The sequence below is a fragment of the Coregonus lavaretus genome (assembly GCF_964263955.1).
Source record: "Coregonus lavaretus genome assembly, chromosome: 34".
Lineage (NCBI taxonomy): Eukaryota > Metazoa > Chordata > Actinopteri > Salmoniformes > Salmonidae > Coregonus > Coregonus lavaretus.
The window spans coordinates 704,311-731,721 of NC_140021.1; the positions used below are offsets into that span (position 1 = coordinate 704,311).

Here is a 27,411-nt window from a genome sequence, read left to right on the forward strand (position 1 = left end):
TTCATCTCACAAATAACTTAATATACATCTTCTGAGATGATGTGTTGACAGATGTATGATGTGGAATCATCTAACACACTACCCCACACACAGAGATATACACACACACCCTTTCTCTCACACACAAACAAACACACACACACACACACCCTTTCTCAAAACACACACTCACAGACCATCATCTCCCACACGAGATCCAACCAATTTCATGTGAGGCCATGAGGAATTGACTCCATGCCTTCATATGTGATAAAAGCCCTTGCTGTGCCTGTTAGCTATGAGCTGTGGTTTGGTGTCTGGGAGGGCACAATGGGGTTGCATCCCAAAAACCACATAATGGCACTAGCCTGCTCTAGGATGTCCCAAATGGCACCCTATTCACTAGTTAGTGCAATCATTTTTTACCAGGGCCCGTAGGGATTCCCATATGGCTCTGGTCAAAAGTAGTGCGCTATTGTAGGGAATAGGGTGCCATTTGGAACATCCCAGAGCAGGCTAGTGCCATTATGAAACAGGCTGAGGCTCTAGTGTGGTTCTGGTGTCTATTCCACACTGGGCTCTACTTCATAATATATCTGACAGATATCACAGACAGGGAAAACCCATACAGTATACTGACAAACACCCAACGGAGGATCTCAACATCGACTTCAAAAAGTGACTTTAAAAGTTGAGATGAGATAGATGTCATTTGTATAGTTGAGCAAGACTAGTGACATCCAGGGAAAGACCAGAGGCATTCATGGAAAGACTGGCGGCATCCAGGGAAAGACTAGTGACATCCAGGGAAAGAATAGTGGCATCCAGGAAAAGACTAGTGACATCCAGGGAAAGACTAGTGGCATCAGGGAAAGACTAATGACATCCAGGGAAAGACTAGTGACATCAGGGAAAGACTAATGACATCCAGGGAAAGACTAATGACATCCAGGGAAAGACTAATGACATCCAGGGAAAGACTAATGACATCCAGGGAAAGACTAGTGGCATCCAGGGAAAGACTAGTGGCATCCAAGGTAAAGACTAGTGGCATCCAGGGAAAGACTAGTGGCATCCAGGGAAAGACTAATGACATCCAGGGAAAGACTAATGACATCCAGGGAAAGACTAGTGGCATCCAGGGAAAGACTAGTGGCATCCAGGGGAAAGACTAGTGGCATCCAGGGAAAGACTAGTGGCATCCAGGGAAAGACTAGTGGCATCCAGGGAAAGACTAATGACATCCAGGGAAAGACTAATGACATCCAGGGAAAGACTAGTGGCATCCAGGGAAAGACTAGTGGCATCCAGGGAAAGACTAGTGGCATCCAGGGAAAGACTAGTGGTATCCAGGGAAAGACTAGTGGCATCCAGGGAAAGACTAGTGTAACAGGAGGGGGGCATTCAACCCCAAGTCACCCTTTCAATGGATGCAGAAGAGCTATAGACAGATGAAGATGAGCACACAATGTTTAAAAGGGTTTGAAGTCCAAAATGCACCAGTGTCTTGGTGGGAGTGTAGGGGTTTAACACACACATGTACAGGTAACTGCCAATATAAAGGAAACACGTGAGTAAAGGAGGGATACACAGCATCCAGGTGTGGTTAATTAACCAATTACATCCCATTATGCTTAGAGTCATGTATAAAAAATACCCATCTGCCCATTATTTTGGCTAACATGGCTAGAAGAAAAGATCTCAGTGACTTTGAAAGAGGGGTTTACAAGGAACATAGGGGTTTTAAAGGTGCAATCAGCAGTTGCTACATCCATTTTTGACTTATAAATTAATGATGTGTACCCATTTATTCTTGAAGAATATAACTTATAAATGCCTTATGAGCTTAGTTCAACTGTCGTACCACATCAGAACCCAAAATACACTGAGTATACAAAACATTAAGATCACCTGCTTTTCCATGACATAGACTGACCAGGTGAATGCAGGTGAAAGCTATGATGCTTTATTGATGTCACTTGATAAATACACTTCAATCAGCGTAGATGAAGGGGAGGATACAGGTTAAAGAAGGATTTTTAAGCCTTGAGACAATTGAGACAATTGTGTATGCGTGCCATTCAGAGGGGGGATGGGCAAGACAAAAGATTTAAGTGCCTTTGAATGAGGTATGGTAGTAGGTGCCAGGCACACTGGTATGGGTCAAGAACTGCAACACTGCTGGGTTCTTCCACACTCAACAGTTTCCCGTGTGTATCAAGAATGGTCCACCACCCAAAGGACATCCAGCCAACTTGACACAACTGTGGAAAGCTTTGGAGTCAACATGGGCCAGCATCCCTGGAGCTACGCCTGAAAATGCATTTTTCCACCACCATCAACAAAACACCACATGATGGAATTTGTCCTGAAAGAATGGTGTCGCATCCCTCCAAATGGAGTTCCAGACAGTTGTAGAATCTATGCCAAGGTGCATTGAAGCTGATAGGCGGCTAGTGGCGGCCCAACGCCCTATTAAGACACTTTATATTGGTGTTTCCTTTATTTAGGCAGTTACAGTGCATTCGGAAAGTATTCAGACCTCTTGACTTTTTCAAATTTTTGTTACGTTACAGCCAAATTGATTAAATTGTTTTTTTCCCTCATCAACCTACACACAATATCCCATAATGACAAAGCAAAAACTGGTTTTTATACATTTTTGCACATTTATAATTGAGCAAGGCACTTAAGCAAGGCACTTGAGCAAGGCACTTAACCCTAATTGCTCCTGTAAGTCGCTCTGGATAAGAGCGTCTGCTAAATGACTAAAATTTAAAATGTAAATGTAATAATCTTAAAAAAAAAATATATATCACATTTACGTAAGTATTCAGACCGTTTAATAAGTACTTTGTTGAAGCACCTTTGGCAGAGATTACAGCCTCGAGTATTCTTGGGTATGACGCTACAAGCATGGCACACCTGTATTTGGGGAGTTTCTCCCATTCTTCTCTGCAGATCCTCTCAAGCTCTGCCAGGTTGGATGGAGAGCGTCGCTGCACAGCTATTTTCAGGTCTCTCCAGAGATGTTCGATCAGGTTCAAGTCCGGGCTCTGGCTGGGCCACTCAAGGACATTCAGAGACTTGTCCCAAAGGTACTCCTGCATTGTCTTGGCTGTGTGCTTAGGGTCGTTGTCCTGTTGGAAGGTGAACCTTCACCCCAGTCTAAGGTCCTGAGCGCTCTGTAGTAGGTTTTCTTCAAGGATCTCTCTGTACTTTGCTCCGTTCATCTTTGCCTCGACCCTGACTAGTCTCCCAGTCCATCCCGCTGAAAAACATCCCCACAGCATGATACTGCCACCACCATGCTTCACCGTAAGGATGGTGCCAGGTTTCCTCCAGACGTGACCCTTGGCATTCAGGCCAAAGAGTTCAATCTTGTTTCTCATGGTCTGAGAGTCTTTAGGTGAAATCCAAGCGGGCTGTCAAACCCAAGCGGGTGCCTTTTACTGAGGAGTGGCTTAAGTCTTGCCGCTCTACCATAAAGGCCTGATTGGTGGAGTGCTGCAGAGATGGTTGTCCTTCTGGAAGGTTCTCCCATGTCCACAGAGGAACTCTAGAGCTCTGTCGGAGTGACCATCGGGTTCTTGGTCACCTCCCTGACCAAGGCCCTTCTCACCTGATTGCTCAGTTGGGCTGGGCGACCAGCTCTAGGAAGAGTCTTGGTGGTTCCAAACTTCTTCCATTTAAGAATGATGGAGGCCACTGTGTTCTTGGGGACCTTTAATGCTGCATAAATGTTTTGGTACCCTTCCCCAGATCTGTGCCTCGACACAATCCTGTCTCGGAGCTCTATGGACAATTCCTTCGACCTCATGGCTTGGTTTTTAATCTGACATGCACTGTCAACTGTGGGACCTTATATAGACAGGTGTGTGCCTTTACAAATCATGTCCAATCAATTGAATTTACCACAGGTGGTCTCCAATCAAGTTTTAGAAACATCTCAAGGATGATCAATGGAAACAGGATGCACCTGAGCTTAATTCCGAGTCTCATAGCAAAGGGTCTGAATACTTATATAAGGCATTTCAGTTTTTTATTTGTTATGTATTTGCAAAAATGTCTAAAAACCTGTTTTCACTTTGTCATTATGGGGTATTGTGTGTAGATTGATAAGGAAAATGTTTTTTTTTAATCTATTTTAGAATAAGGCTGTAACTTAACAAAATGTGGAAAATTAATTAAGAGAAAAAGGGAGAAAAGAGTGGGAGAGAGCGAGAGAGTGAGAGAGAGAGAGAATGTGTTTGTGTGACAGGGAAAGAGACAGAGAAAGAAATAAAAAATTGAGTTTGTGAGTGAGAGAGAGAGAAAGTGAGAGAGAGACAGAGAGAGGGAGAGGGAGAGACAGAGAGGAAGAGAGAGAGAGAGAGACAGACAGACAGACAGAGAGAGGAGAGAGAGAGAGAGAGAGAGAGAGAGACAGACAGACAGACAGACAGACAGACAGACAGACAGACAGACAGACAGACAGACAGACAGACAGACAGACAGACAGACAGAGAGAGAGAGAGAGAGACAGAGAGAGACAGAGAGAGAGAGAACATCACACCATAGATCAGTCTGTAGAAAGTCTTCTCACAACCACCATGTACTGTTCACTCAACTCAATCCATTCAACTCTCTAAAGCCCCAGCTTACTATGTCTACAAGGTCTCAGTGCTAACTGAAAGCCTTGAGAGAGACTTGAGTGCAAGTGTTTAAGACGGAAACACAATCATCTTCCAGGCTCAATACTGCCATCTAGAGTTCATGCAAGTAACAGTTGATACAATATGATAAGAATGCAGTATAAAGACATCAATATTACAGATGTGGGCCGGTATCCATAAAGTGTATCAGAGTGTGCTGATCTAGGCAGCCAGGTCACCCGTTATACAAGTCAGTATTCAACGTCCATCCATGTCTGAGGACGTCGGGAGATGACGTGGAAACCAGCCAGCAGGGGCAACAGTGAGCACTGTAACAATCAAGTAGGCTTTGGTTTTGCAAGGGCGTTGTGAAATCATCTGCCTCTGATTACAAAGATTCCAAGTTCGAATCCAGTGATATAAAGTTGTTTTTGATAATTTCGTTTTGAGCCTATCCCAAACCTTAACCCTTACCTTAACCATTTAGAGTTAATGACTAACCTTAACAATTTGGAGTAAATGCCTAAACTTAACCTTAAACACTTAGAAATTTGATGATTTGGACAACTTCAAAATTTGCAGTTTGAGAAAAAAAATTATATATATATTTATTTTTTCTTTTAAAAAACATTTACGGGGCAGACAGAAAAAAAATGCAGTATTATAGAACATCTATTTTTACACGTTTTGCCAAGAGGCTGAGATATTGCTGTTTTAGAGCTCAGGGATTCTTGAAAGACGGGACAATCAACATTTTAGATATATATTTTGATAGACCAAAGTATCAGCTATCACACAATGTAAAGGAACAACCTCTTCATTTTTTAAAACAAAAAATGCAACTAACTGGATTTATGTCAACTCTGTCAGACACCATAAAACGCCTTTATATTTTTATAGTTATATTTACAAGTGTTTAAAAGGCTTTGATTCTTTCATTCTAACATTATTTTATTGAAATAAACTCAGCAAAAAAAGAAACGTCCTCTCACTGTCAACTGCGTTTCTTTTCAGCAAACTTAACATGTGTGTATGAACATAACAAGATTCAACAACTGAGACATAAACTGAACAAGTTCCACAGACATGTGACTAACAGAAATGGAATAATGTGTCCCTGAACAAAGGGGGGGGGGGGGTCAAAATCAAAAGTAACAATCAGTATCTGGTGTGGCCACCAGCTGCATTAAGTACTGCAGTGCATCTCCTCCTCATGGACTGCACCAGATTTGCCAGTTCTTGCTATGAGATGTTACCCCACTCTTCCACCAAGGCACCTGCAAGTTCCCAGACATTTCTTGAGGGAATGGCCCTAGCCCTCACCCTCCGATCCAACAGGTCCCAGACGTGCTCAATGGGATTGAGATCTGGGCTCTTCGCTGGCCATGGCAGAACACTGACATTCCTGTCTTGCAGGAAATCACGCATAGAACATACAGTGAGGGAAAAAAGTATTTGATCCCCTGCTGATTTTGTACATTTGCCCACTGACAAAGAAATGATCAGTCTATAATTTTAACGGCAGGTTTATTTGAACAGTGAGACAGAATAACAACAACAAAATCCAGAAAAACGAATGTCAAAAATGTTATCAATTCATTTGAATTTTAAATGAGGGAAATAAGTATTTGACCCCCTCTCATTCAGAAAGATTTCTGGCTCCCAGGTGTGTTTTATACAGGTAACGAGCTGTATAAAGGGAGTGCTCCTAATCTCAGCTTGTTACCTGTATAAAAGACACCTGTCCACAGAAGCAAGTTTTTCAGAGTCAGTAGAAAGGCCTCTTTAGTGTCCTAAGTTTTCATAACTGTGACCTTAATTGCCTACCGTCTGTAAGCTGTTAGTGTCTTAACGACTGTTCCACAGGTGCATGTTCATTAATTGTTTATGGTTAATTGAACAAGCATGGGAAACAGTGTTTAAACCCTTTACAATGAAGATCTGTGAAGTTACTTGGATTTTTACGAATTATCTTTGAAAGAGAGGGTCTTTTTTTGCTGAGTTTATGTAATACAAAGCTCCAAATGTATTTTTGTTTAGTTTTATACCACTATTAAATGGTCTAATTCCTGGAGCATTTACAGAATGGCGCCGGAGAAGATGGCTGCCGTTTTACAGCCCTCTAACCAATTGTACTATTATGTGTGTTTTTTCGCGTTATTTGTCATTTATTATGTACATAATGTTTCTGCCACCGTCTCTTATGACCAAAAAGAGCTTCTGGATATCAGGACAGTGATTACTCACCTCGTATTGGACAAAGATTTTTTCTTCAACGAGACGGCCGCGAAGGATATCTTACAGACACCCAACAAGGCCCAAATCCCCATCATTCGGCGAGCGAGTAAACTGCCTCTTCCATCAATCCTATTAGCCAATGTTCAATCATTTGAAAATAAATTGGACGACCTAAGATCAAGGTTATCCTACCAACGGGACATTAAAAACTGTAATATCTTATGTTTCACCGAGTCGTGGCTGAACGATGACATGGATAACATACAGCTGGCGGGATATAACAGTGTTTAGTCCTAGGGTCCTTAGCTTAGTGATGAGCTTTGAGGGAACTATGGTGTTGAACGCTGAGCTGTAGACAATGAATAACATTCTCACGTAGGTGTTCCTCTTGTCCAGGTGGGAGAGGACAGTGTTGAGTGCGATTGAGATTGCGTCATCTGTGGATCTGTTGGGGCGGTATGCAAATTGGACTGGGTCTAGGGTTTCCAGGATGATGGTGTTGATGTGAGCCATGACCAGCCTTTCAAAGCACTTCATGGCGACTGACATGAGTGATACGGGCGGTAGTCATTTAGGCAGGTTAACTTGGTGTTCTTGGGCACAGGGACTATGGTGGTCTGCTTGAAACATGTAGGTATTACAGACTGGGTCAGGGAGAGGTTGAAAATGTCAGTGAAGACACTTGCCAGCTGGTCAGCACATGCTCAGTGTACCATGTGAATGTGAATGTTGACCTGCTTAAAGGTCTTGCTCACATCGGCTACGGAGAGCGTGATCACACAGTCGTCCGGAACAGCTGGTGCTCTCATACATGCTTCAGTTTTACTTGCCTCAAAGCGAGCATAAAAGGCATTTAGCTTGTCTGGTAGGCTCGAGTCACTGGGCAGCTCGCGGCTGTGAGCCCTGCCACATCCGACGAGCGTCAGAGCCGGTGTAGTAGGATACAATCTTAGGCCTGTATTGACGCTTTGCCTGTTTGATGGTTCGTCTGAGGGCATAGCGGGATTTCTTATAAGCGTCCGGGTTAGTGTCCCGCTCTTTGAAAGCGGCAGCTCTAGCCTTTAGCTCGGTGCGGATGTTGCCTGTAATCCATGGCTTCTGGTTGGGATATGTACATACGGTCACTGTGGGGACGACGTCGTCGATGCACTTATTGATGAAGCCGGTGACTAAGGTGGTGTACTCTTCAATGCCATTGGATGAATCCCAGAACATATTCCAGTCTGTGCTAGCAAAACAGTCCTGTAGCGTAGCATCCACGTCATCTGACCACTTCTGTGTTGAGCGAGTCACTGGTACTTCCTGCTTTAGTTTTTGCTTGTAAGCAGGAATCAGGAGGATAGAGTTATGGTCAGATTTGCCAAATGGAGGGCGAGGGAGAGCTTTGTATGCGTCTCTGTGTGTGGAGTAAAGGTGGTCATGGTAGAAATGAGGTAAAACAGATTTAAGTTTGCCTGCATTAAAGTCCCAGGCCACTAGGAGCACTGCTCCTCTTTCTGTTCTGGTTAGAGCCAGTTTGCGCTGTTCTGTGAAGGGAGTAGTACACAGCGTTGTACGAGATCATCAGTTTCTTGGCAATTTCTCGCATGGAATAGCCTTCATTTCTCAGAACAAGAATAGACTGACGAGTTTCAGAATAACGTTTTTTCTTTCTGGACATTTGGAGCCTGTAATCGAACCCACAATTACTGATTCTGCATATACTCAACTAGTCTCAAGAAGGCCAGTTGTATTGCTTCTTTAATCAGCACAACAGTTTTCAGCTGTGCTAACATAATTGCAAAAGGGTTTTTCTTTCTCTTGTTGATAATGGGCCTCTGTACGCCTATGTAGATATTCCATAAAAAATCCGCCGTTTCCAGCTACAATAGCCATTTACAACATTAACAATGTCTACACTGTATTTCTGATCAATTTGATGTTATTTTAACGGACAAAAAAATTTGCTTTTCTATCGAAAACAAGGACATTTCTAAGTGACCCCAAACTTTGAACGGTAGTGTATGTTTCCCATGCTAATAATGCCCTTAAATTGAAATTGAATTGAATTGAGAGAGAGACCAGAGAGAGAGAGACCAGAGAGAGAAAAAACAGAGAGAGAGAGAGAACAGAGGGAGAGAGAACAGAGAGAGAGACCAGAGAGAGTGAGAGAGAGACCAGAGAGAGAGAGAGAGACAACAGAGTGAGAGAGAGACAGAGAGAGAGAGACCAGAGAGAGAAAAACACCAGAGAGAGAGAGACACCAGAGAGTGAGAGACCAGAGAGAAAGACACCAGAGAGAGAAGGAGACCAGAGAGAGACACCAGTGAGAGGGAGAGAGAGACCAGACAGAGAGTAGAGACACCAGAGAGAGAGACGAGAGACAGAGACACGAGAGAGAGAGACACCAGAGAGAGAGAGACACCAGAGAGAGAGAGACACCAGAGAGAGAGAGACAACAGAGAGAGAGAGATACCAGAGAGAGAGAGACACCAGGGAGAGAGAGAGAGAGACAACAGAGAGAGAGAGACACCAGAGAGAGAGAGAGAGAGAGACAGAGACACGAGAGAGAGAGACAACAGAGAGACACCAGAGAGAGAGAGACACCAGAGAGAGAGAGAGAGACACCAGAGAGAGAGAGAGAGACACCAGAGAGAGAGAGACAACAGAGAGAGAGAGAGAGACACCAGAGAGAGAGAGACAACAGAGAGAGAGAGAGAGACACCAGAGAGAGAGAGAGAGACACCAGAGAGAGAGAGAGAGACACCAGAGAGAGAGAGACACCAGAGAGAGAGAGAGAGAGACACCAGAGAGAGAGAGAGAGAGAGTGACACCAGAGAGAGAGAGAGAGACACCAGAGAGAGAGAGACACCAGAGGCCAAGTTTGAATGACAGAGAGAACAGTACACACCACAGTCATATTCAGTCAGTACAATACGGACCATAGCGGATTCACTCCCGTACCAATAAGTTGACCAATATGTTGACCAATAAGAAAATGCTTGTTTTCTTTTCGTTTCAAAATGTTTTGCTACGGTATGCCCTAATGAAGACACAACATGGAAACAGGAGAATTCAGCGCCAGACAGTGGCTGCTATTCCATCGCTGGCCACTAGAGGTCATAGTAACCTCATACACACAAGTTTCAAAGTCTATTCGCCACTTGCACAGGTGTAAAACAGTACAGTGAAATTCTTACCTTGAGAGCTCTTTCATAACAATGCAGTGATAATAATAATACAAATAATAACAATAATAATAATAATAATAACAATAATAGAAAATTGACTAAAACATTTAATTAAGAATAAAAACCACATAAAAACTATGATGAGAGTTAAAGAAGCCCAAGAAAGCAAGTATATACAGTTCAGTGCCAGTACCTTATTCAATGTGCAGGGGTCCTGGAGTGGTTGAGGTGGGTTTATACTTTAAAAGTGATTGGTCGTAGGATATACATGTAAACAGGGCTGAAATGTCCTCAGAACAGCCTCAATTTGTCAGGGCAAGGCCTCTGTCAGAGTGGTGTGGGTGGATAAGTAGGGAATCAGGCGCAGGAAACCAGGAGGACTTCAACAGAACTTTAGTAAAGTCCAACACAATAATAAGTCGCCAACCCAACCGGGTGGCGCGAACAATTACGCACGAAACAAAGTGCGGAAACAACAAGAAAAGCGCACGCAGTGCGAACTCTCGAAAAACACAATGACGAGAGACACAAACTCCTAGAGGCAGGCTGACAAAAACAATCACGCATAACACCTGACCCAAACACACGAAACTAAATAGGGAAACAATTAAGACACAAATAAGGGACAGGTGTTATGAACAGACAAAACCAAATGAACATGAAACATAGAACGGTGGCAGCTAGTACTCCGGAGACGACGACCGCCGAAGCCTGCCCGAACAAGGAAGAGGAGCAGCCTCGGCCGAAACCGTGACAGTACCCCCCCCTTGACGCGCGGCTCCAGCCGTGCGCCGACCCGGAGCTCGGGGACGACCCGGACGACGCGGAGCAGGACGCGCAGGATGACCTCGATGGAAATCGGTCAGTAGGGACTGGTCTAATACGTCCCTCCTTGGCACCCAGCACCGCTCCTCCGGACCGTACCCCTCCCACTCCACGAGATATTGAAGACCCCCCATCCGGCGTCTAGAATCCAGGATGGACCTCACGGTGTACGCCGGAGCCCCCTCGATGTCCAACGGGGGCGGAGGAGTCTCCTCAATCTCAAAGTCCTGGAGTGGGCCAGCTACCACCGGCCTGAGGAGAGACACATGGAACGAGGGGTTAATATTTTTGTAATCAACAGGTAGTTCTAACCTATAACTCACCTCGTTCAATCTCCTCAGGACTTTAAATGGCCCCACAAACCGCCGACCCAGCTTCCGGCAGGGCAGGCGGAGGGGCAGGTTTCTGGTTGAGAGCCAGACTCGATCTCCAGGTGCGTACACTGGCCCCTCACTGCGGTGTAGGTCGGCGCTCGTCTTCTGTCGACGTATGGCACGCTGCAGATGGACGTGTGCAGCGTCCCACGTCTCCTCCGAGCGCCGCACCCACTCATCCACAGCGGGGGCCTCGATCTGGCTCTCATGCCATGGTGCCAGAACCGGCTGGTACCCTAATACACACTGAAAAGGGGTTAGTTGGGTGGAGGAGTGGCGAAGAGAGTTCTGTGCCATCTCGGCCCAGGGCACATATCTCGCCCACTCCTCCGGCCGGCCCTGACAGTATGACCTCAGAAACCTACCCCCATCCTGGTTGACACGTTCAACCTGCCCATTACTCTCCGGGTGGTAACCCGAGGTAAGGCTTACCGAAACCCCCAACCGTTCCATAAATGCTCTCCACACTCTAGAGGTGAACTGGGGGCCTCGGTCAGACACTATATCCTCGGGTACCCCGTAATGCCGGAAGACATGGGTGAACAGAGCCTCTGCGGTCTGTAGGGCAGTGGGTAGACCCGGCATGGGAAGGAGACGACAGGCCTTAGAGAACCGATCCACAACGACCAGGATGGTAGTATTCCCCTGTGAGGGGGGAAGGTCGGTAACAAAATCCACCGAGAGGTGGGACCAGGGTCGTTGTGGAATAGGCAGGGGTTGTAACTTACCCCTGGGCAAATGTCTGGGCGCCTTACACTGGGCACACACCGAACAGGAGGAGACATAAATCCTCACATCCCTAGCTAACGTTGGCCACCAGTACTTCGTGCTAAGGCAGTGCACTGTCCGGCCGATACCCGGATGGCCAGAGGAGGGGGACGTATGAGCCCAACAAATGAGGCGATCGCGTACCTCGAGCGGAACGTACGTCCGACCCACAGGACACTGTGGAGGACTCGGGTCGGTGCGTAACGCCCGCTCGATCTCACCATCAACCTCCCACACCACCGGAGCAACCAGACAAGACTCCGGTAGTATGGGCGTGGACTCAACTGACCTCTCCTCTGCGTCATACCGCCGAGACAGAGCATCTGCCTTCCCGTTCTGGGACCCAGGGATGTATGTGATTTTAAACACAAACCGGGCTAGAAACATAGTCCAGCGAGCCTGGCGAGGATTCAGTCTCCTAGCTGCCCGGATGTACTCCAGGTTACGATGGTCAGTTAGAATGAGGAAAGGGTGTTGAGCCCCCTCGAGCCAATGCCGCCACACCTTTAGGGCCTGTACCACGGCTAACAGCTCCCTGTCTCCTACGTCATAATTCCGCTCCGCCGGACTGAGCTTCTTTGAGTAAAACGCACAGGGACGGAGTTTAGGTGGAGTGCCAGAACGCTGGGAAAGAACGGCCCCTATCCCGGCCTCTGACGCGTCCACCTCTACTTGGAACGGTAAAGAGGGATCCGGATGCGCCAACACCGGCGCCGAGGTAAACAGGTCCTTCAGTCTCCCAAATGCCCTGTCCGCCTCAGCTGACCACCGCAAGCGCACCGGACCCCCCTTTAACAGAGACGTTATGGGAGCTGCCACCTGTCCAAAACCCCGGATAAACCTCCGGTAATAATTCGCAAAACCCAAGAACCGTTGCACCTCCTTCACAGTGGTTGGGGTCTGCCAATTACGCACAGCTGACACCCGGTCTACCTCCATCTTCACCCCTGACGCAGATAACTGGTAACCCAGAAAGGAGACCGACTTCTGGAAAAACAGACATTTCTCTGCCTTGACATATAGGTCATGCTCCAACAGCCTCCTCAATACTCGGCGCACCAGGGCTACATGCTCAGCACGGGTAGGACTATACACCAGAATGTCGTCGATGTACACAACTACTCCCTGTCCCTGCATGTCCCGGAAAATCTCATCGACGAAGGATTGGAAGACTGAGGGAGCATTCATCAACCCATATGGCATGACTAGATACTCGTAGTGTCCGGAAGTCGTGCTAAACGCTGTCTTCCATTCATCGCCCTCTCGAATGCGCACCAAGTTATATGCGCTCCTAAGATCCAATTTTGTAAAGAACCGCGCACCGTGCAGTGACTCCGTCATAGTCGCAATCAGAGGAAGTGGATAGCTGTACTTCACTGTGATCTGATTGAGACCGCGGTAATCAATACACGGGCGCAGACCTCCATCCTTTTTCTTTACAAAAAAGAAACTTGAGGAAGCGGGTGAAACGGAGGCCCGTATGTATCCCTGTCTAAGAGACTCAGAGATGTACGTCTCCATAGCCTTTCTCTCCTCTTGAGACAAGGGATACACATGGCGCCGCGGGAGAGCTGCTCCTGACTGGAGATCTATCGCACAATCCCCCCGTCTATGAGGCGGCAGCTGCGCCGCCCTAGTCTTACTGAACGCCAGTGCCAAATCCTCATACTCGGGGGGAATCTGCAGTGCTGGCATTAGATTCGGACTCTCCACCGAGGTCGCCCCTATGGAAACACCCAGACACCGCCCCTCACATTGAGCAGACCACCCTTTAAGAGCTTTCTCTCGCCACCTAATAAGAGGGTCATGAGTCATCAACCAGGGAAGACCCAGCACTACCGGATACGCAGGAGAGTCAATCAGATAGAGCTGAATTCTCTCCTCATGACCCTCCTGCGCCATCATCTGAAGGGGTGCTGTGACTTCCCTAATCAACCCAGACCCTAACGGACGGCTATCTAGGGCATGGACGGGGAAAGGCTTATCCACTGGAAGGAGGGGAATCCCTAACTCTATACAGAACTGGCGATCTACAAAATTCCCAGCTGCGCCTGAATCTACCAGCGCCTTATGCTGGGAACGAGGTGCAACCTGTGGGAAACAAACAGGCAAGGTTAGGTGCACGACAGAAAGCTCTGGGTAAGCAGGGCGCCTACTCACCTGGGGGGACCCCCCAATGCGTGACCTGCCTTCTCCCTCACTGGAGAACCCACCCCAACACCTAGCCGCGGTGTGCCCTCCACGACCACAGTTGGTGCAAGGGCCGGGTCCCCTCGGGCTCCTCCTCCTCCGTTCCCTAGCGCCAGCACCTCCGAGATCCATAGGGCTCGGCTCGGAGGTGCTGGAGAGTGGAATGGGCGAACCCCCCCTCCCGGGACGCCCACGGGTGGCGAGCAGGGTATCCAGCCGGATGGCCATGTCGACAAGCTGGTCGAAAGTCAACGAAGTGTCCCTGCACGCCAACTCTCGCTGGACGTCCTCCCGGAGGCTGCAGCGGAAATGGTCGATATGGGCCCGCTCATTCCACCCTGCATCAGCCGCTAGGGTCCGAAACTCCAAGGCAAAGTCCTGGGCGCTCCTCATCCCCTGTCGGAGGTAGAATAGACGCTCCCCCGCCGCCTTCCCTTCTGGTGGATGGTCGAACACAGCACGGAAGCGGCGGGAGAACTCCGCATAGTTCGTGGTAGCGGCGTCCATTCTCCTCCACTCGGCGTTGGCCCACTCCAACGCCTTGCCGGTGAGACAGGAGATGAGGGCTGAGACGCTCTCGTGTCCCGAGGGCGCCGGGTGTACGGTGGCGAGGTAGAGCTCCACCTGCAGCAGGAACCCTTGACACCCGGCAGTGGAGCCGTCGTACGCCCTCGGGAGCGAGAGCCGAATCCCACTAGGTTCCGGAGATGAGACAGGAGGGCTGACCGATGGGGCTGGTTCGGTTCGTGGAGGTGTGGGAACCCCGCTGGTCTCCCATCGGTGCAGAGTATTCATCACCCCCTCCAGGGCATGACAGACCTGGTTGATGCGGTCCTCCTGACCACGAAGACGTTCAGCCATCTCGGCTGTCGGCGCGGTCGCTCCTGCTGATTCCATGGATGTGATGCGTGATTCTGTCAGAGTGGTGTGGGTGGATAAGTAGGGAATCAGGCGCAGGAAACCAGGAGGACTTCAACAGAACTTTAGTAAAGTCCAACACAATAATAAGTCGCCAACCCAACCGGGTGGCGCGAACAATTACGCACGAAACAAAGTGCGGAAACAACAAGAAAAGCGCACGCAGTGCGAACTCTCGAAAAACACAATGACGAGAGACACAAACTCCTAGAGGCAGGCTGACAAAAACAATCACGCATAACACCTGACCCAAACACACGAAACTAAATAGGGAAACAATTAAGACACAAATAAGGGACAGGTGTTATGAACAGACAAAACCAAATGAACATGAAACATAGAACGGTGGCAGCTAGTACTCCGGAGACGACGACCGCCGAAGCCTGCCCGAACAAGGAAGAGGAGCAGCCTCGGCCGAAACCGTGACAGCCTCTACAAGGTGTTGAAAGTGTTCCACAGGGATGCTGGCCCATGTTGACTCCAATGCTTCCCACAGTTGTGTCAAGTTGGCTGGATATTCTTTGGGTGGTGGACCATTGTTGATACACACACAGGAAAATGTTGAGCGTGAAAAACCCAGCAGCGATGCAGTTCTTGACACCAAACCGGTGCGCCTGGCACCTACTACCATACCCCGTTCAAAGGCACTTAAATATTTTGTCTTGCCCATTCACCCTCTGAATGGCACACATACACAATCCATGTCTCAATTGTCTCGAGGCTTAAAAATCCTTCTTTAACCTGTCTCCTCCCCTTCATCTACACTGATTGAAGTGGATTTAACAAGTGACATCAATAACGAATCATAGCTTTCAGCTGGATTCACCTGGTCAGTCTATGTCATGGAAAGAGCAGGTGTTCTTAATGTTTTGTACACTCTGTGTAAACATGTAAACAGGAGTAACAGTGACCAGTAGCAGGATACATAGATAGATACTAATGGTAATGGTAATCAATAAACAATGGACAGCAGTGTAATGGAGTAATACATCTAATCAATAATAATTTTAGCAGCAGCGTAGGTTGTGTCTGAGTGGGTAGAGACCTGTGGATGGGCATAGTAGAGTTAGTGTGGATAGTCTGTGGGAGAGGGAGAGCAGTAGTTGTTAGCCATTTAACAGTCTTATGGCCAGGGGATAGAAGTCTGTTGGTCTGAGCCTTGATGCACCGGTACCGCCTGCCGGACGGGAGCATGGAGAACAGACCATGTCTCGATTGGCTGGAGTCTTTGGCAAATTTTTTGGGGGGGCCTTTCTCAGACGCCACTTGGAATTTACGTCCTGCATGGCTGGGAGCTCCCCCCAGTGATCCGCTGGGCCGTCCACACCGCCCTCCGTTTGGCTGGGAGCTCCCCCAGTGATCCGCTGGGCCGTCCACTCCGCCCTCCGGTCGCGGGCGGTGCAGTTGCCGTACCAGACGGTGATACAACCGGTTCAGGAGCAGCTGTAAAAGGTCCTGAGAAAAATAGTTTCAGCCTCCCGAGGGAGAAGAGGCGTTGGCGCACCTTCCTCATGACTGTGTTGGTGTGTGTGCGGACCATGTTAAGTCCTCAGTAATGTGGACAATCCATGCTACCGGTAGCATAGATTGACGTAAAAATGTATTATCTACAAACTATAATCCTGAATCAAAGAGTAATCGCGTGTGTGTGTCAAACTGCACCCTATTCCCTATACAGTACCCTACTTTTGACCAGGACCTTATAGGGAACAGGGTGTCTTTTGGGACGCAGCCCAAACTCTCCATCACAACTCCCTGAGTCATAATCAATACAGTGTGTCAAGTTCAGTTCCCGTGTCGTCCACTCTACTCTCCAGCACCAGTCTAGCAGGCCACTCAGTAAGACTGATAGACCTCTCTGTCTCTCTACCATCTCTGTCTCTCTGACTCTCTCTACTCTGCAGCGCCAGTCTGGCAGGCCCACTCAGTAAGACTGATAGACCTCTCTGTCTCTCTACCATCTCTGTCTCTCTGTCTCTCTCTACTCTGCAGCGCCAGTCTAGCAGGCCACTCAGTAAGACTGATAGACCTCTCTGTCTCTCTACCATCTCTGTCTCTCTGTCTCTCTCTACTCTGCAGCGCCAGTCTAGCAGGCCACTCAGTAAGGCTGATAGACCTCTCTGTCTCTCTACCATCTCTGTCTCTCTGTCTCTCTACCATCTCTGTCTCTCTTTCTGCCAGCCCGGGCCCAGTCTCAGTGGGCTGCACCAGGCCAAACCCTTCAGTATATCAGGCCAAGCCTTCACACAGAATCACAAATGACCTCACTGCATCGTTCCCTCTGAATAACTGCTATCTGCTTTCTGTGGACTGGACTGTAGGCTAGAGATGAAATCTCCCCTCTGGGATTAATAACGTACCAATCTATGCTGGATGATTGGCTACTATTACAATATGTTCTGAGTCACACCGCTAGCATAGAGGTGATGATCAAGGAGGGTACTTTCCTATATTAAACACACAGCTCTGGTCATCCATCACATAATACGATAATATCCTCCATGATTAAACACACAGCTCTGATCATCCATCCCATAATACTATAATGTCCTCCATGATTAAACACACAGCTCTGGTCATCCATCCCATAATACTATAATGTCCTCCATGATGTAGTCTGGTTTATAGTATGACTTGATCAATGGCTCTAATGGCAAGTAGCATGATCCCTATATAGTATAGTAGAGCTCACACTCACTGAGCACAGATGTGAAAAATTACTCTACTGTAGCTCATCCAGAAAAAGATCGTACTAATGAGCACTGTGGATGTGCTGGGTTGGGTTGGGTTGGGCTGGGTTGGGCTGGGTTGGGTTGGGTTGGGCTGGGTTGGGCTGGGTTGGGTTGGGTTGGGTTGGGCTGGGTTGGGTTGGGCTGGGCTGGGTTGGGCTGGGTTGGGCTGGGTTGGGCTGGGTTGGGTTGAGTTGGGTTGGGCTGGGCTGGGCTGGGTTGGGTTGGGTTGGGTTGGGCCGGGTTGGGTTGGGTTGGGTTATGCAGTTAACAAGGCCTTTTAAGTGGAGGAGGACATGGATTATCTGTCACTACAGAAGAACAGCAATAAGATACTAATGGAGGAGATGAGAAGAGGGGGAATAAGAGAATAATGGAGGAGAGGAGAAGAGGGGGAATAAGATACTAATGGAGGAGATGAGAAGAGGGGGAATAAGATACTAATGGAGGAGAGGAGAAGAGGGGGAATAAGATACTAATGGAGGAGATGAGAAGAGGGGGAATAAGAGGACCATCTCTCTCCTCTCCCCTTGCCTCAACCACACTATAATTGGACTGTGGATTTCCCATCTCATCTGGGGAGAGAGAGAGACAGAGAGAGAGAGAGAGAGAGAGAGAGCGAGAGAGCGAGAGAGCGAGAGAGCGAGAGAGCGAGAGAGCGAGAGAGAGGAGAGAGAGAGAGAGGAGAGAGGAGAGAGAGAGAGAGAGGAGAGAGAGAGAGAGAGAGAGAGAGCGAGAGAGCGAGAGAGCGAGAGAGCGAGAGAGAGAGAGAGAGAGAGAGAGAGAGAGAGAGAGAGAGACAGAGAGAGAGAGAGGAGAGAGAGAGAGAGGAGAGAGAGGAGAGAGAGAGAGAGAGAGAGAGAGAGAGAGAGAGAGAGAGAGAGAGAGAGAGAGAGAGAGAGTGTGTGTGTGTGTGTTTGTGTGTATGACTATCTAGTTATATGTATTATCCATGTTGTTGTTGTTGCTACTTCAGCTGTACTGAGGAAGCTTGCAACAACAGAAAGTCAAAACTCAATGACCCTCAATGAAAATAGTCATTATTGTCACTGATGTGTTTGACATTGGTATCTATGAATCTGTCAATCTGTATTGGGTCTGATTTGGTTATGAAAACGGGGCTTGGAGACAGGAAGGAATAACACAGATTGAACCCATTGACCCCTCTGTGTTCTTCTGATCTTACCCAGCAGTTCCATGGCGTCATCCTCGTCCTCGATCTCCTCCTCAGTGAGCGAGGGGGCGGAGCTATGGGTGGAGTCAAAGGAATCTTGGGACAACATGGCCGCCAGGAGCCTCTTGTGGTGCAGCTGCTGCTGCTTCAACCCTTTACTCTTCACACTGCAGAGACGGGAAGGGGAGTGGTTAGAACAGGAAGGGGAGGAGTTAGAGGGGACCTGGGTTAGGTTAGACGTTGGATAGGTTATTATAACTCAGCTGGCCCCTCCCCGGATGTTGTGTTAAACGCTCTACAACAAAGCTTTCTTCGTGTCCAACAAGTTTTCTCTGCCCTTAACCTTGTTCTGAACACCTCCAAAACAAAGGTCATGTGGTTTGGTAAGAAGAATGCCCCTCTCCCCACCGGTGTGATTACTACCTCTGAGGGTTTAGAGCTTGAGGTAGTCACCTCATACAAGTCCTTGGGAGTACGGCTAGACGGTACACTGGCCTTCTCTCAGCACATATCAAAGCTGCAGCCTAAGGTTAAATCTAGACTTGGTTTCCTCTATCGTAATCGCTCCTCTTTCACCCCAGCTGCCAAACTAACCCTGATTCAGATGACCATCCTACCCATGCTAGATTACGGAGACATAATTTATAGATCGGCAGGTAAGGGTGCTCTCGAGCGGCTAGATGTTCTTTACCATTCGGCCATCAGATTTGCCACCAATGATCCTTATAGGACACATTACTGCACTCTATACTCATGTGTAAACTGGTCATCTCTGTATACCCGTTGCAAGACCCACTGGTTGATGCTTATTTATAAAACCCTCTTAGGCCTCACTCCCCCCTATCTGAGATACCTTCTGCAGCCCTCATCCTCCACATACAACCAGTATGCCAGTCACATTCTGTTAAAGGTCCCCAAAGCACACACATCCCTGGGTCGCTCCTCTTTTCAATTCGCTGCAGCTAGCGACTGGAACGAGCTGCAAAAAACACTCAAACTGGACCGTTTTATCTCCATCTCTTCATTCAAAGACTCAATCATGGACACTCTTACTGACAGTTGTGGCTTAGGGTGATGTATTGTTGTCTCTACCTTCTTGCCCTTTGTGCTGTTGTCTGTGCCCAGTAATGTTTGTACCATGTTTTGTGCTGCTACCATGTTTGTGCTGCTACCATGTTGTATTGCTACCATGTTGTGCTGCTGTTATGTTGTATTGCTACCATGTTGTTGTCATGTGGTGTCGCTACCATGCTGTGTTGCTACCATGTTGTGCTGCTACCATGTTGTGCTGCTACCATGTTGTGCTGCTACCATGTTGTATTGCTACCATGTTGTTGTCATGTGGTGTCGCTACCATGCTGTGTTGTCATGTGTTGCTGCCATGCTATGTTGTTGTCTTAGGTCTCTCTTTATGTAGTGTTGTGGTGTCTCTCTTGTCGTGATGTGTGTTTTGTCCTATATATTTTATTTATTTATATTTTTTAATCCTAGCCTCCGTCCCTGCAGGAGGCCTTTTGCCTTTGGGTAGGCCATCATTGTAAATAAGAATTAGTTCTTAACTGACTTGCCTAGTTAAATAAAAGGTTAAATAAAATAAAAAAAATTATACAAAAATAAAATACAAATAAAAAACACAGCCAAGAGTTTTTCCTGGAAAAACTTGTTTAGATGTCCAGGAAAAAGGGTGTCAGGTAACCTAGTGGTTAGAGTGTTGGGCCATGTCAGGTAACCTAGTGGTTAGAGTGTTGGGCCATTAACTGAAAGGTTGTTAGTTTGACTCAGAGTGACAAGGTGAAACATCTGAGCACATTATTATTATTATTATTATTATTATTATTATTATTATTATTATTATTATTATTATTATTATTGTTTTCATAATTGTTATTATTATTGTTGTTATTGTATTGATAATAACAAAAATAATTATAACGATAACAATAATAACAATAATAACAATGATAATGATAATAATAATAATAGCAATAATAATAACATTAATGATAATAATAATAACAATAATATTATTATTATCATTAATGTTATCATTATTATTATAATTATTGTTATTATTGTTATTATTGTTATTGTTATCGTTATAATTATCATTATTGTTATTGTTGTTGTTATTATTTTCGAACAACTTAGTAAGATGTAATATACTCTATGGAAAACGTTTATTAGATAGAGGCTGTGTGTATCTGTAGGCAGGTGCAGCATCTCTACCCAGCAAAAAGTGTCCTCACACTTCCCCTTAAAATGATACTTTGGGATTTTTTAAACTAGTGGATACAATTTGTATGTCTCTGTGTCCTCTATGAAGGAAGTTAGAGGTCGTTTCACGAACCGCTGCTAACTAGCGTTAGCGCAATGACTTCCTTCAAACCGCACGCAGTTCATCTGACTCTGGGGAAGTAGATAAATGGCCTCATTGCCAACATCCCGAAGTATCCCCTTTAAGTACCTCTCAACATGACTCCCACCTGGCAGCCATTCCACCGTCACCATGGAGAGAGATGGAGAGATGGAGAGAGCGAGAGAGAGCGAGAGAGATCGATAGATACAGAGAGAAGACAAGGGAGAATAAAGAGAGTGTATTCAGTATTCACTGCAGCCCAGAGACAGAGATATGATTGGGAAGTCAGCTTGTCTCTGCTTCATCATTGTCAGTGTGTTTCTGTCCTAGCCAGCTCCTTAGTCATTGTCATGCCAAACATATTGCCGACAGGTGAAACAGACTGGCACCAAGGCTGACAGACTGGCACCAAGGCTGAGAGACTGGCACCAAGGCTGACAGACTGGCACCAAGGCTGACAGACTGGCACCAAGGCTGAGAGAGAGAGAGAAAGAGAAAGAGAGGGTGAGAGAGAGAGGCCTAATCATAAGTACACTATATACACAAAGGTATGTGGACACCATTTCAAATTAGTGGATTCTGCTATTTCAGCCACACCCGTTGCTGACAGGTGTATAAAAATCGAGAAACAGTAGAATGGCCTTACTGAAAAGCTCAGTGACTTTCAACGTGGCACCGTCATAGGGATGCCACCTTTCCAACAAGTCAGTTCGTCAAATTTCTGCCCCTGCTAGAGCTGCCCTGGTCAACTGTAAATGCTGTTATTGTGAAGTGGAAACGTCTAGGAGCAACAACGGCTCAGCCGCGAAGTGGTAGGCCAACACAAGTTCACAGAACGGGACCGCTGAGTGCTGAAGCGCGTAGCGCGTAAAAATCGTCTGTCCTCAATTGCAACACTCACTACCGTGTTCCAAACTGCCTCTGGAAGCAACGCCAGCACAATAACTGTTTGTCGGGAGCTTTAATGAAATGGGTTTCCATGGCCGAGCAGCCACACACAAGCCTAAGATCACCATGTGCAATGCCAAGCGTCAGCTGGAGTGTGTGTGTGTCTTTGATAAAAGAGAGGAGAGGAGGCCATGCTATACATGTCAACTACACTAAATATTTCACATAAAGTCCAGGCTGGCTGGCGTGAGGTGGGAGCATCTCCCTCTCTGGGAGAAGGATTGAGAGAAGCACTTCAATTGAAAATGAATTGAGAGAGAGAGAGAGCGATCGAGAGAGAGACAACACGAAGAGCTATCTATCCAAAACTGAGATGTATGGGTAAACCACTTCTCCAATCTTTTTGGCCCTATAACAAAGAACAAACAGCAAACAAATATACATGATCAAATGCAAATCTTAGAATCAACTATTAAAGACTACCAGAACCCACTGGATTCTCCAATTACATTGAATGAACCACAGGACAAAATACAAACCCTCCAACCCAAAAAGGCCTGTGGTGTTGATGGTATCCTAAATGAAATGATAAAATATAGAGACCCCAAATTCCAATTGGCTATAATTAAACTCTTTAACATCATCCTCAACCAAGGACTGATCATCCCAATCCACAAAAGTGGAGACAAATTTGACCCCAATAACTACAGTGGGATATGCATCAACAGCAACCTTGGGAAAATCCTCTGCATTATCATTAACAGCAGACTCATACATTTCCTCAGTGAAAACAGTGTACTGAGCAAATGTCAAATTGGCTTTTTACCAAATTACCGTACGACAGACCACGTATTCACCCTGCACACCCTAATTGACAAACAAACAAACCAAAACAAAGGCAAAGTCTTCTCATGCTTTGTTGATTTCAAAAAAGCTTTTGATTCAATTTGGCATGGGTGAAAAAACATACACAATTATAAGTCAATGTACACAAACAACAAGTGTGCAGTTAAAATTGGCAAAAAACTAACACATTTCTTTCAAAATACAGAAAAGAGCTGTTAAATTCTACAACCATCTAAAAGGAAGTGATTCCCAAACATTCCATAACAAAGCCATCACCTACAGAGAGATGAACCTGGAGAAGAGTCCCCTAAGCAAGCTGGTCCTGGGGCTCTGTTCACAAACACAGACAGCACCCACAGAGCCCCAGGACAACAACACAATTAGACCCAACCAAATCATGAGAAAACAAAAAGAGAATTACTTGACACATTGGAAAGAATCTACAAAAAAACTGAGAATGCTATTTGGCACTAAACAGAGAGCACACAGTGGCAGAATACCTGACCACTGTGACTGACCCAAATTTATGGAAAGCTTTGACTATGTACAGACTCAGTGAACACTGCCTTGCTATTGAGAAAGGTCGCCGTAGGCAGACCTGACTCTCAAGAGAAGACAGGCTATGTGCACACTGCCCACAAAATGAGGTGGAAACTGAGCTGCACTTCCTAACCTCCTGCCAAATGTATGACCATATTAGAGACACAGATTTCCCTCAGATTACACAGACACACAGAGAATTCGAAAACAAACAACAATTTTGATAAACTCCCTTATCTACTGGGTGAAAAACCACAGTGTGCCATCACAGCTGCAAGATTTGTGACCTGTTGCCACAAGAAAAGGGCAACCAGTAAAGAACAAACACCATTGTAAATACAACCCATATTTATGTTTATTTATTTTCCCTTTTGTACTTCAACTATTTGCACATTGTTACAACACTGTATATAGACATAATATGATATTTGAAATGTCTTTATTCTTTTGGAACTTTGTTAGTGTAATTTTTTATTGGTTATTTCACTTTTGTTTATTATCTATTTCACTTGCTTTGGCAATGTTAACATATTTTCCCCATGCCAATAAAGCCTGACTCAGGGGACTCGTATATGTTGAGTCAGGGTGTGTATATTCTTTGTTGTGTATTATCTAGTATGTATAGATCTATGTTGGCCGGTGTGGTTCCCAATCAGAGGCAGCTGTCGCTCGTTGTCTCTGATTGGGGATCACACTTAGGCAGCCCATTGGCATTGTCTAGTTGTGGGATCTTGTTCCTTGTAAGTTATGTTGTCTGTTCTACCTTGGACTTCACGTTTCGTTTCGGTTGTTGTTTTGTCATTGTGTTTATAAGTTAATAAACATGTACGTATATCACGCTGCGCCTTGGTCTGACCCGTCATTCAACGAACGTGACACTTAAATTGAATTGAAATTGAAAGAGTGAGAGCGCGAGCAAGAGCAAGAGCGAGAGAGAGAGACAGAGAGGTGGGATTGAGATGTACCACACTGTACTTGTTCACAATAAGCCTCTCCTCCCAGAATACACCTGGCTCTGCCTGATTTCCCAGAAGACCACCTCTCCACCCTTCCATTCCTTCAACTCTCCATTTCACTCTCTCCTACTGCAGATACCCACAGGCGACTGTCAGCTCTCCTCAAACTCTAACAGGGAAGGAGGGATATGTAGATAATAGAAGGAGGGATAGGTAGATAATAGAAGGGAAGGAGGGATAGGTAGATAATAGAAGGGAAGGAGGGATAGGTAGATAATAGAAGGGAAGGAGGGATAGGTAGATAATAGAAGGGAAGGAGGGATAGGTAGATAATAGATGGAGGGATAGGTAGATAATAGAAGGGAAGGAGGGATAGGTAGATAATAGAAGGGAAGGAGGGATAGGTAGATAATAGAAGGGAAGGAGGGATAGGTAGATAATAGAAGGGAAATAGGGATAGGTAGATAATAGAAGGGAAGGAGGGATAGGTAGATAATAGAAGGAGGGATAGGTAGATAATAGAAGGAGAGATAGGTAGATAATAGAAGGGAAGGAGGGATAGGTAGATAATAGAAGGGAAGGAGGGATAGGTAGATAATAGAAGGGAAGGAGGGATAGGTAGATAATAGAAGGGAAGGAGGGATAGGTAGATAATAGAAGGGAAGAAAGGATAGGTAGATAATAGAAGGAGGGATAGGTAGATAATAGAAGGGAAGGAGGGATAGGTAGATAATAGATGGAGGGATAGGTAGATAATAGAAGGGAAGGAGGGATAGGTAGATAATAGATGGAGGGATAGGTAGATAATAGAAGGGAAGGAGAGATAGGTAGATAATAGAAGGGAAGGAGGGATAGGTAGATAATAGAAGGGAAGGAGGGATAGGTAGATAATAGAAGGGAGGAGGGATAGGTAGATAATAGAAGGGAAGGAAGGATAGGTAGATAATAGAAGGAGGGATAGGTAGATAATAGAAGGGAAGGAGGGATAGGTAGATAATAGATGGAGGGATAGGTAGATAATAGAAGGGAAGGAGGGATAGGTAGATAATAGATGGAGGGATAGGTAGATAATAGAAGGGAAGGAAGGATAGGTAGATAATAGAAGGAGGGATAGGTAGATAATAGAAGGAGGGATAGGTAGATAATAGAAGGGAAGGAGGGATAGGTAGATAATAGAAGGGAAGGAAGGATAGGTAGATAATAGAAGGGAAGGAGGGATAGGTAGATAATAGATGGAGGGATAGGTAGATAATAGATGGGAAGGAGGGATAGGTAGATAATAGAAGGGAAGGAGGGATAGGTAGATAATAGAAGGGAAGGAAGGATAGGTAGATAATAGAAGGGAAGGAGGGATAGGTAGATAATAGATGGAGGGATAGGTAGATAATAGAAGGGAAGGAGGGATAGGTAGATAATAGAAGGGAAGGAGGGATAGGTAGATAATAGAAGGGAAGGAGGGATAGGTAGATAATAGAAGGGAAATAGGGATAGGTAGATAATAGAAGGGAAGGAGGGATAGGTAGATAATAGAAGGAGGGATAGGTAGATAATAGAAGGAGAGATAGGTAGATAATAGAAGGGAAGGAGGGATAGGTAGATAATAGAAGGGAAGGAGGGATAGGTAGATAATAGAAGGGAAGGAGGGATAGGTAGATAATAGAAGGGAAGGAGGGATAGGTAGATAATAGAAGGGAAGGAAGGATAGGTAGATAATAGAAGGAGGGATAGGTAGATAATAGAAGGGAAGGAGGGATAGGTAGATAATAGATGGAGGGATAGGTAGATAATAGAAGGGAAGGAGGGATAGGTAGATAATAGATGGAGGGATAGGTAGATAATAGAAGGGAAGGAGGGATAGGTAGATAATAGAAGGGAAGGAGGGATAGGTAGATAATAGAAAGGAAGGAGGGATAGGTAGATAATAGAAGGGAGGAGGGATAGGTAGATAATATAAGGGAAAGAGGGATAGGTAGATAATAGAAGGGAAGGAGGGATAGGTAGATAATAGAAGGGAAGGAATGATAGGTAGATAATAGAAGGAGGGATAGGTAGATAATAGAAGGAGGGATAGGTAGATAATAGAAGGAGGGATAGGTAGATAATAAATGGAGGGATAGGTAGATAATAGAAGGGAAGGAGGGATAGGTAGATAATAGAAGGAGGGATGGGTAGATAATAGAAGGGAAGGAGGGATAGGTAGATAATAGAAGGGAAGGAAGGATAGGTAGATAATAGAAGGGAAGGAGGGATAGGTAGATAATAGAAGGAGGGATAGGTAGATAATAGAAGGGAAGGAGGGATAGGTAGATAATAGATGGAGGGATAGGTAGATAATAGAAGGAGAGATAGGTAGATAATAGAAGGGAAGGAGGGATAGGTAGATAATAGAAGGGAAGGAGGGATAGGTAGATAATAGAAGGGAAGGAGGGATAGGTAGATAATAGAAGGGAAGGAAGGATAGGTAGATAATAGAAGGGAAGGAGGGATAGGTAGATAATAGAAGGAGGGATAGGTAGATAATAGATGGAGGGATAGGTAGATAATAGATGGAGGGATAGGTAGATAATAGAAGGGGAGGAGGGATAGGTAGATAATAGATGGAGGGATAGGTAGATAATAGAAGGGAAGGAGGGATAGGTAGATAATAGAAGGGAAGGAGGGATAGGTAGATAATAGAAGGGAAGGAGGGATAGGTAGATAATATAAGGAGGGATAGGTAGATAATAGAAGGAGGGATAGGTAGATAATAGATGGAGGGATAGGTAAGATAATAGAAGGAGGGATAGGTAGATAATAGAAGGGAAGGAGGGATAGGTAGATAATAGA

General features: G+C 45.9%; 1 protein-coding gene across 1 annotated transcript in view; it reads right to left on the minus strand.

Moving 5' to 3' along the window:
* LOC311109209 (uncharacterized protein C8orf34 homolog) overlaps positions 1–27,411 on the minus strand; it is a gene marked incomplete at both ends in the record, with an annotated part of 118,217 nt that overhangs the window by 73,313 nt on the left and 17,493 nt on the right. Inside the window, one exon of the mRNA XM_084152056.1 lies at positions 19,012–19,166. Coding sequence (XP_084008182.1) covers positions 19,012–19,166 — 155 coding nt within the window. The remainder of the gene's footprint in view (positions 1–19,011; positions 19,167–27,411) is intronic.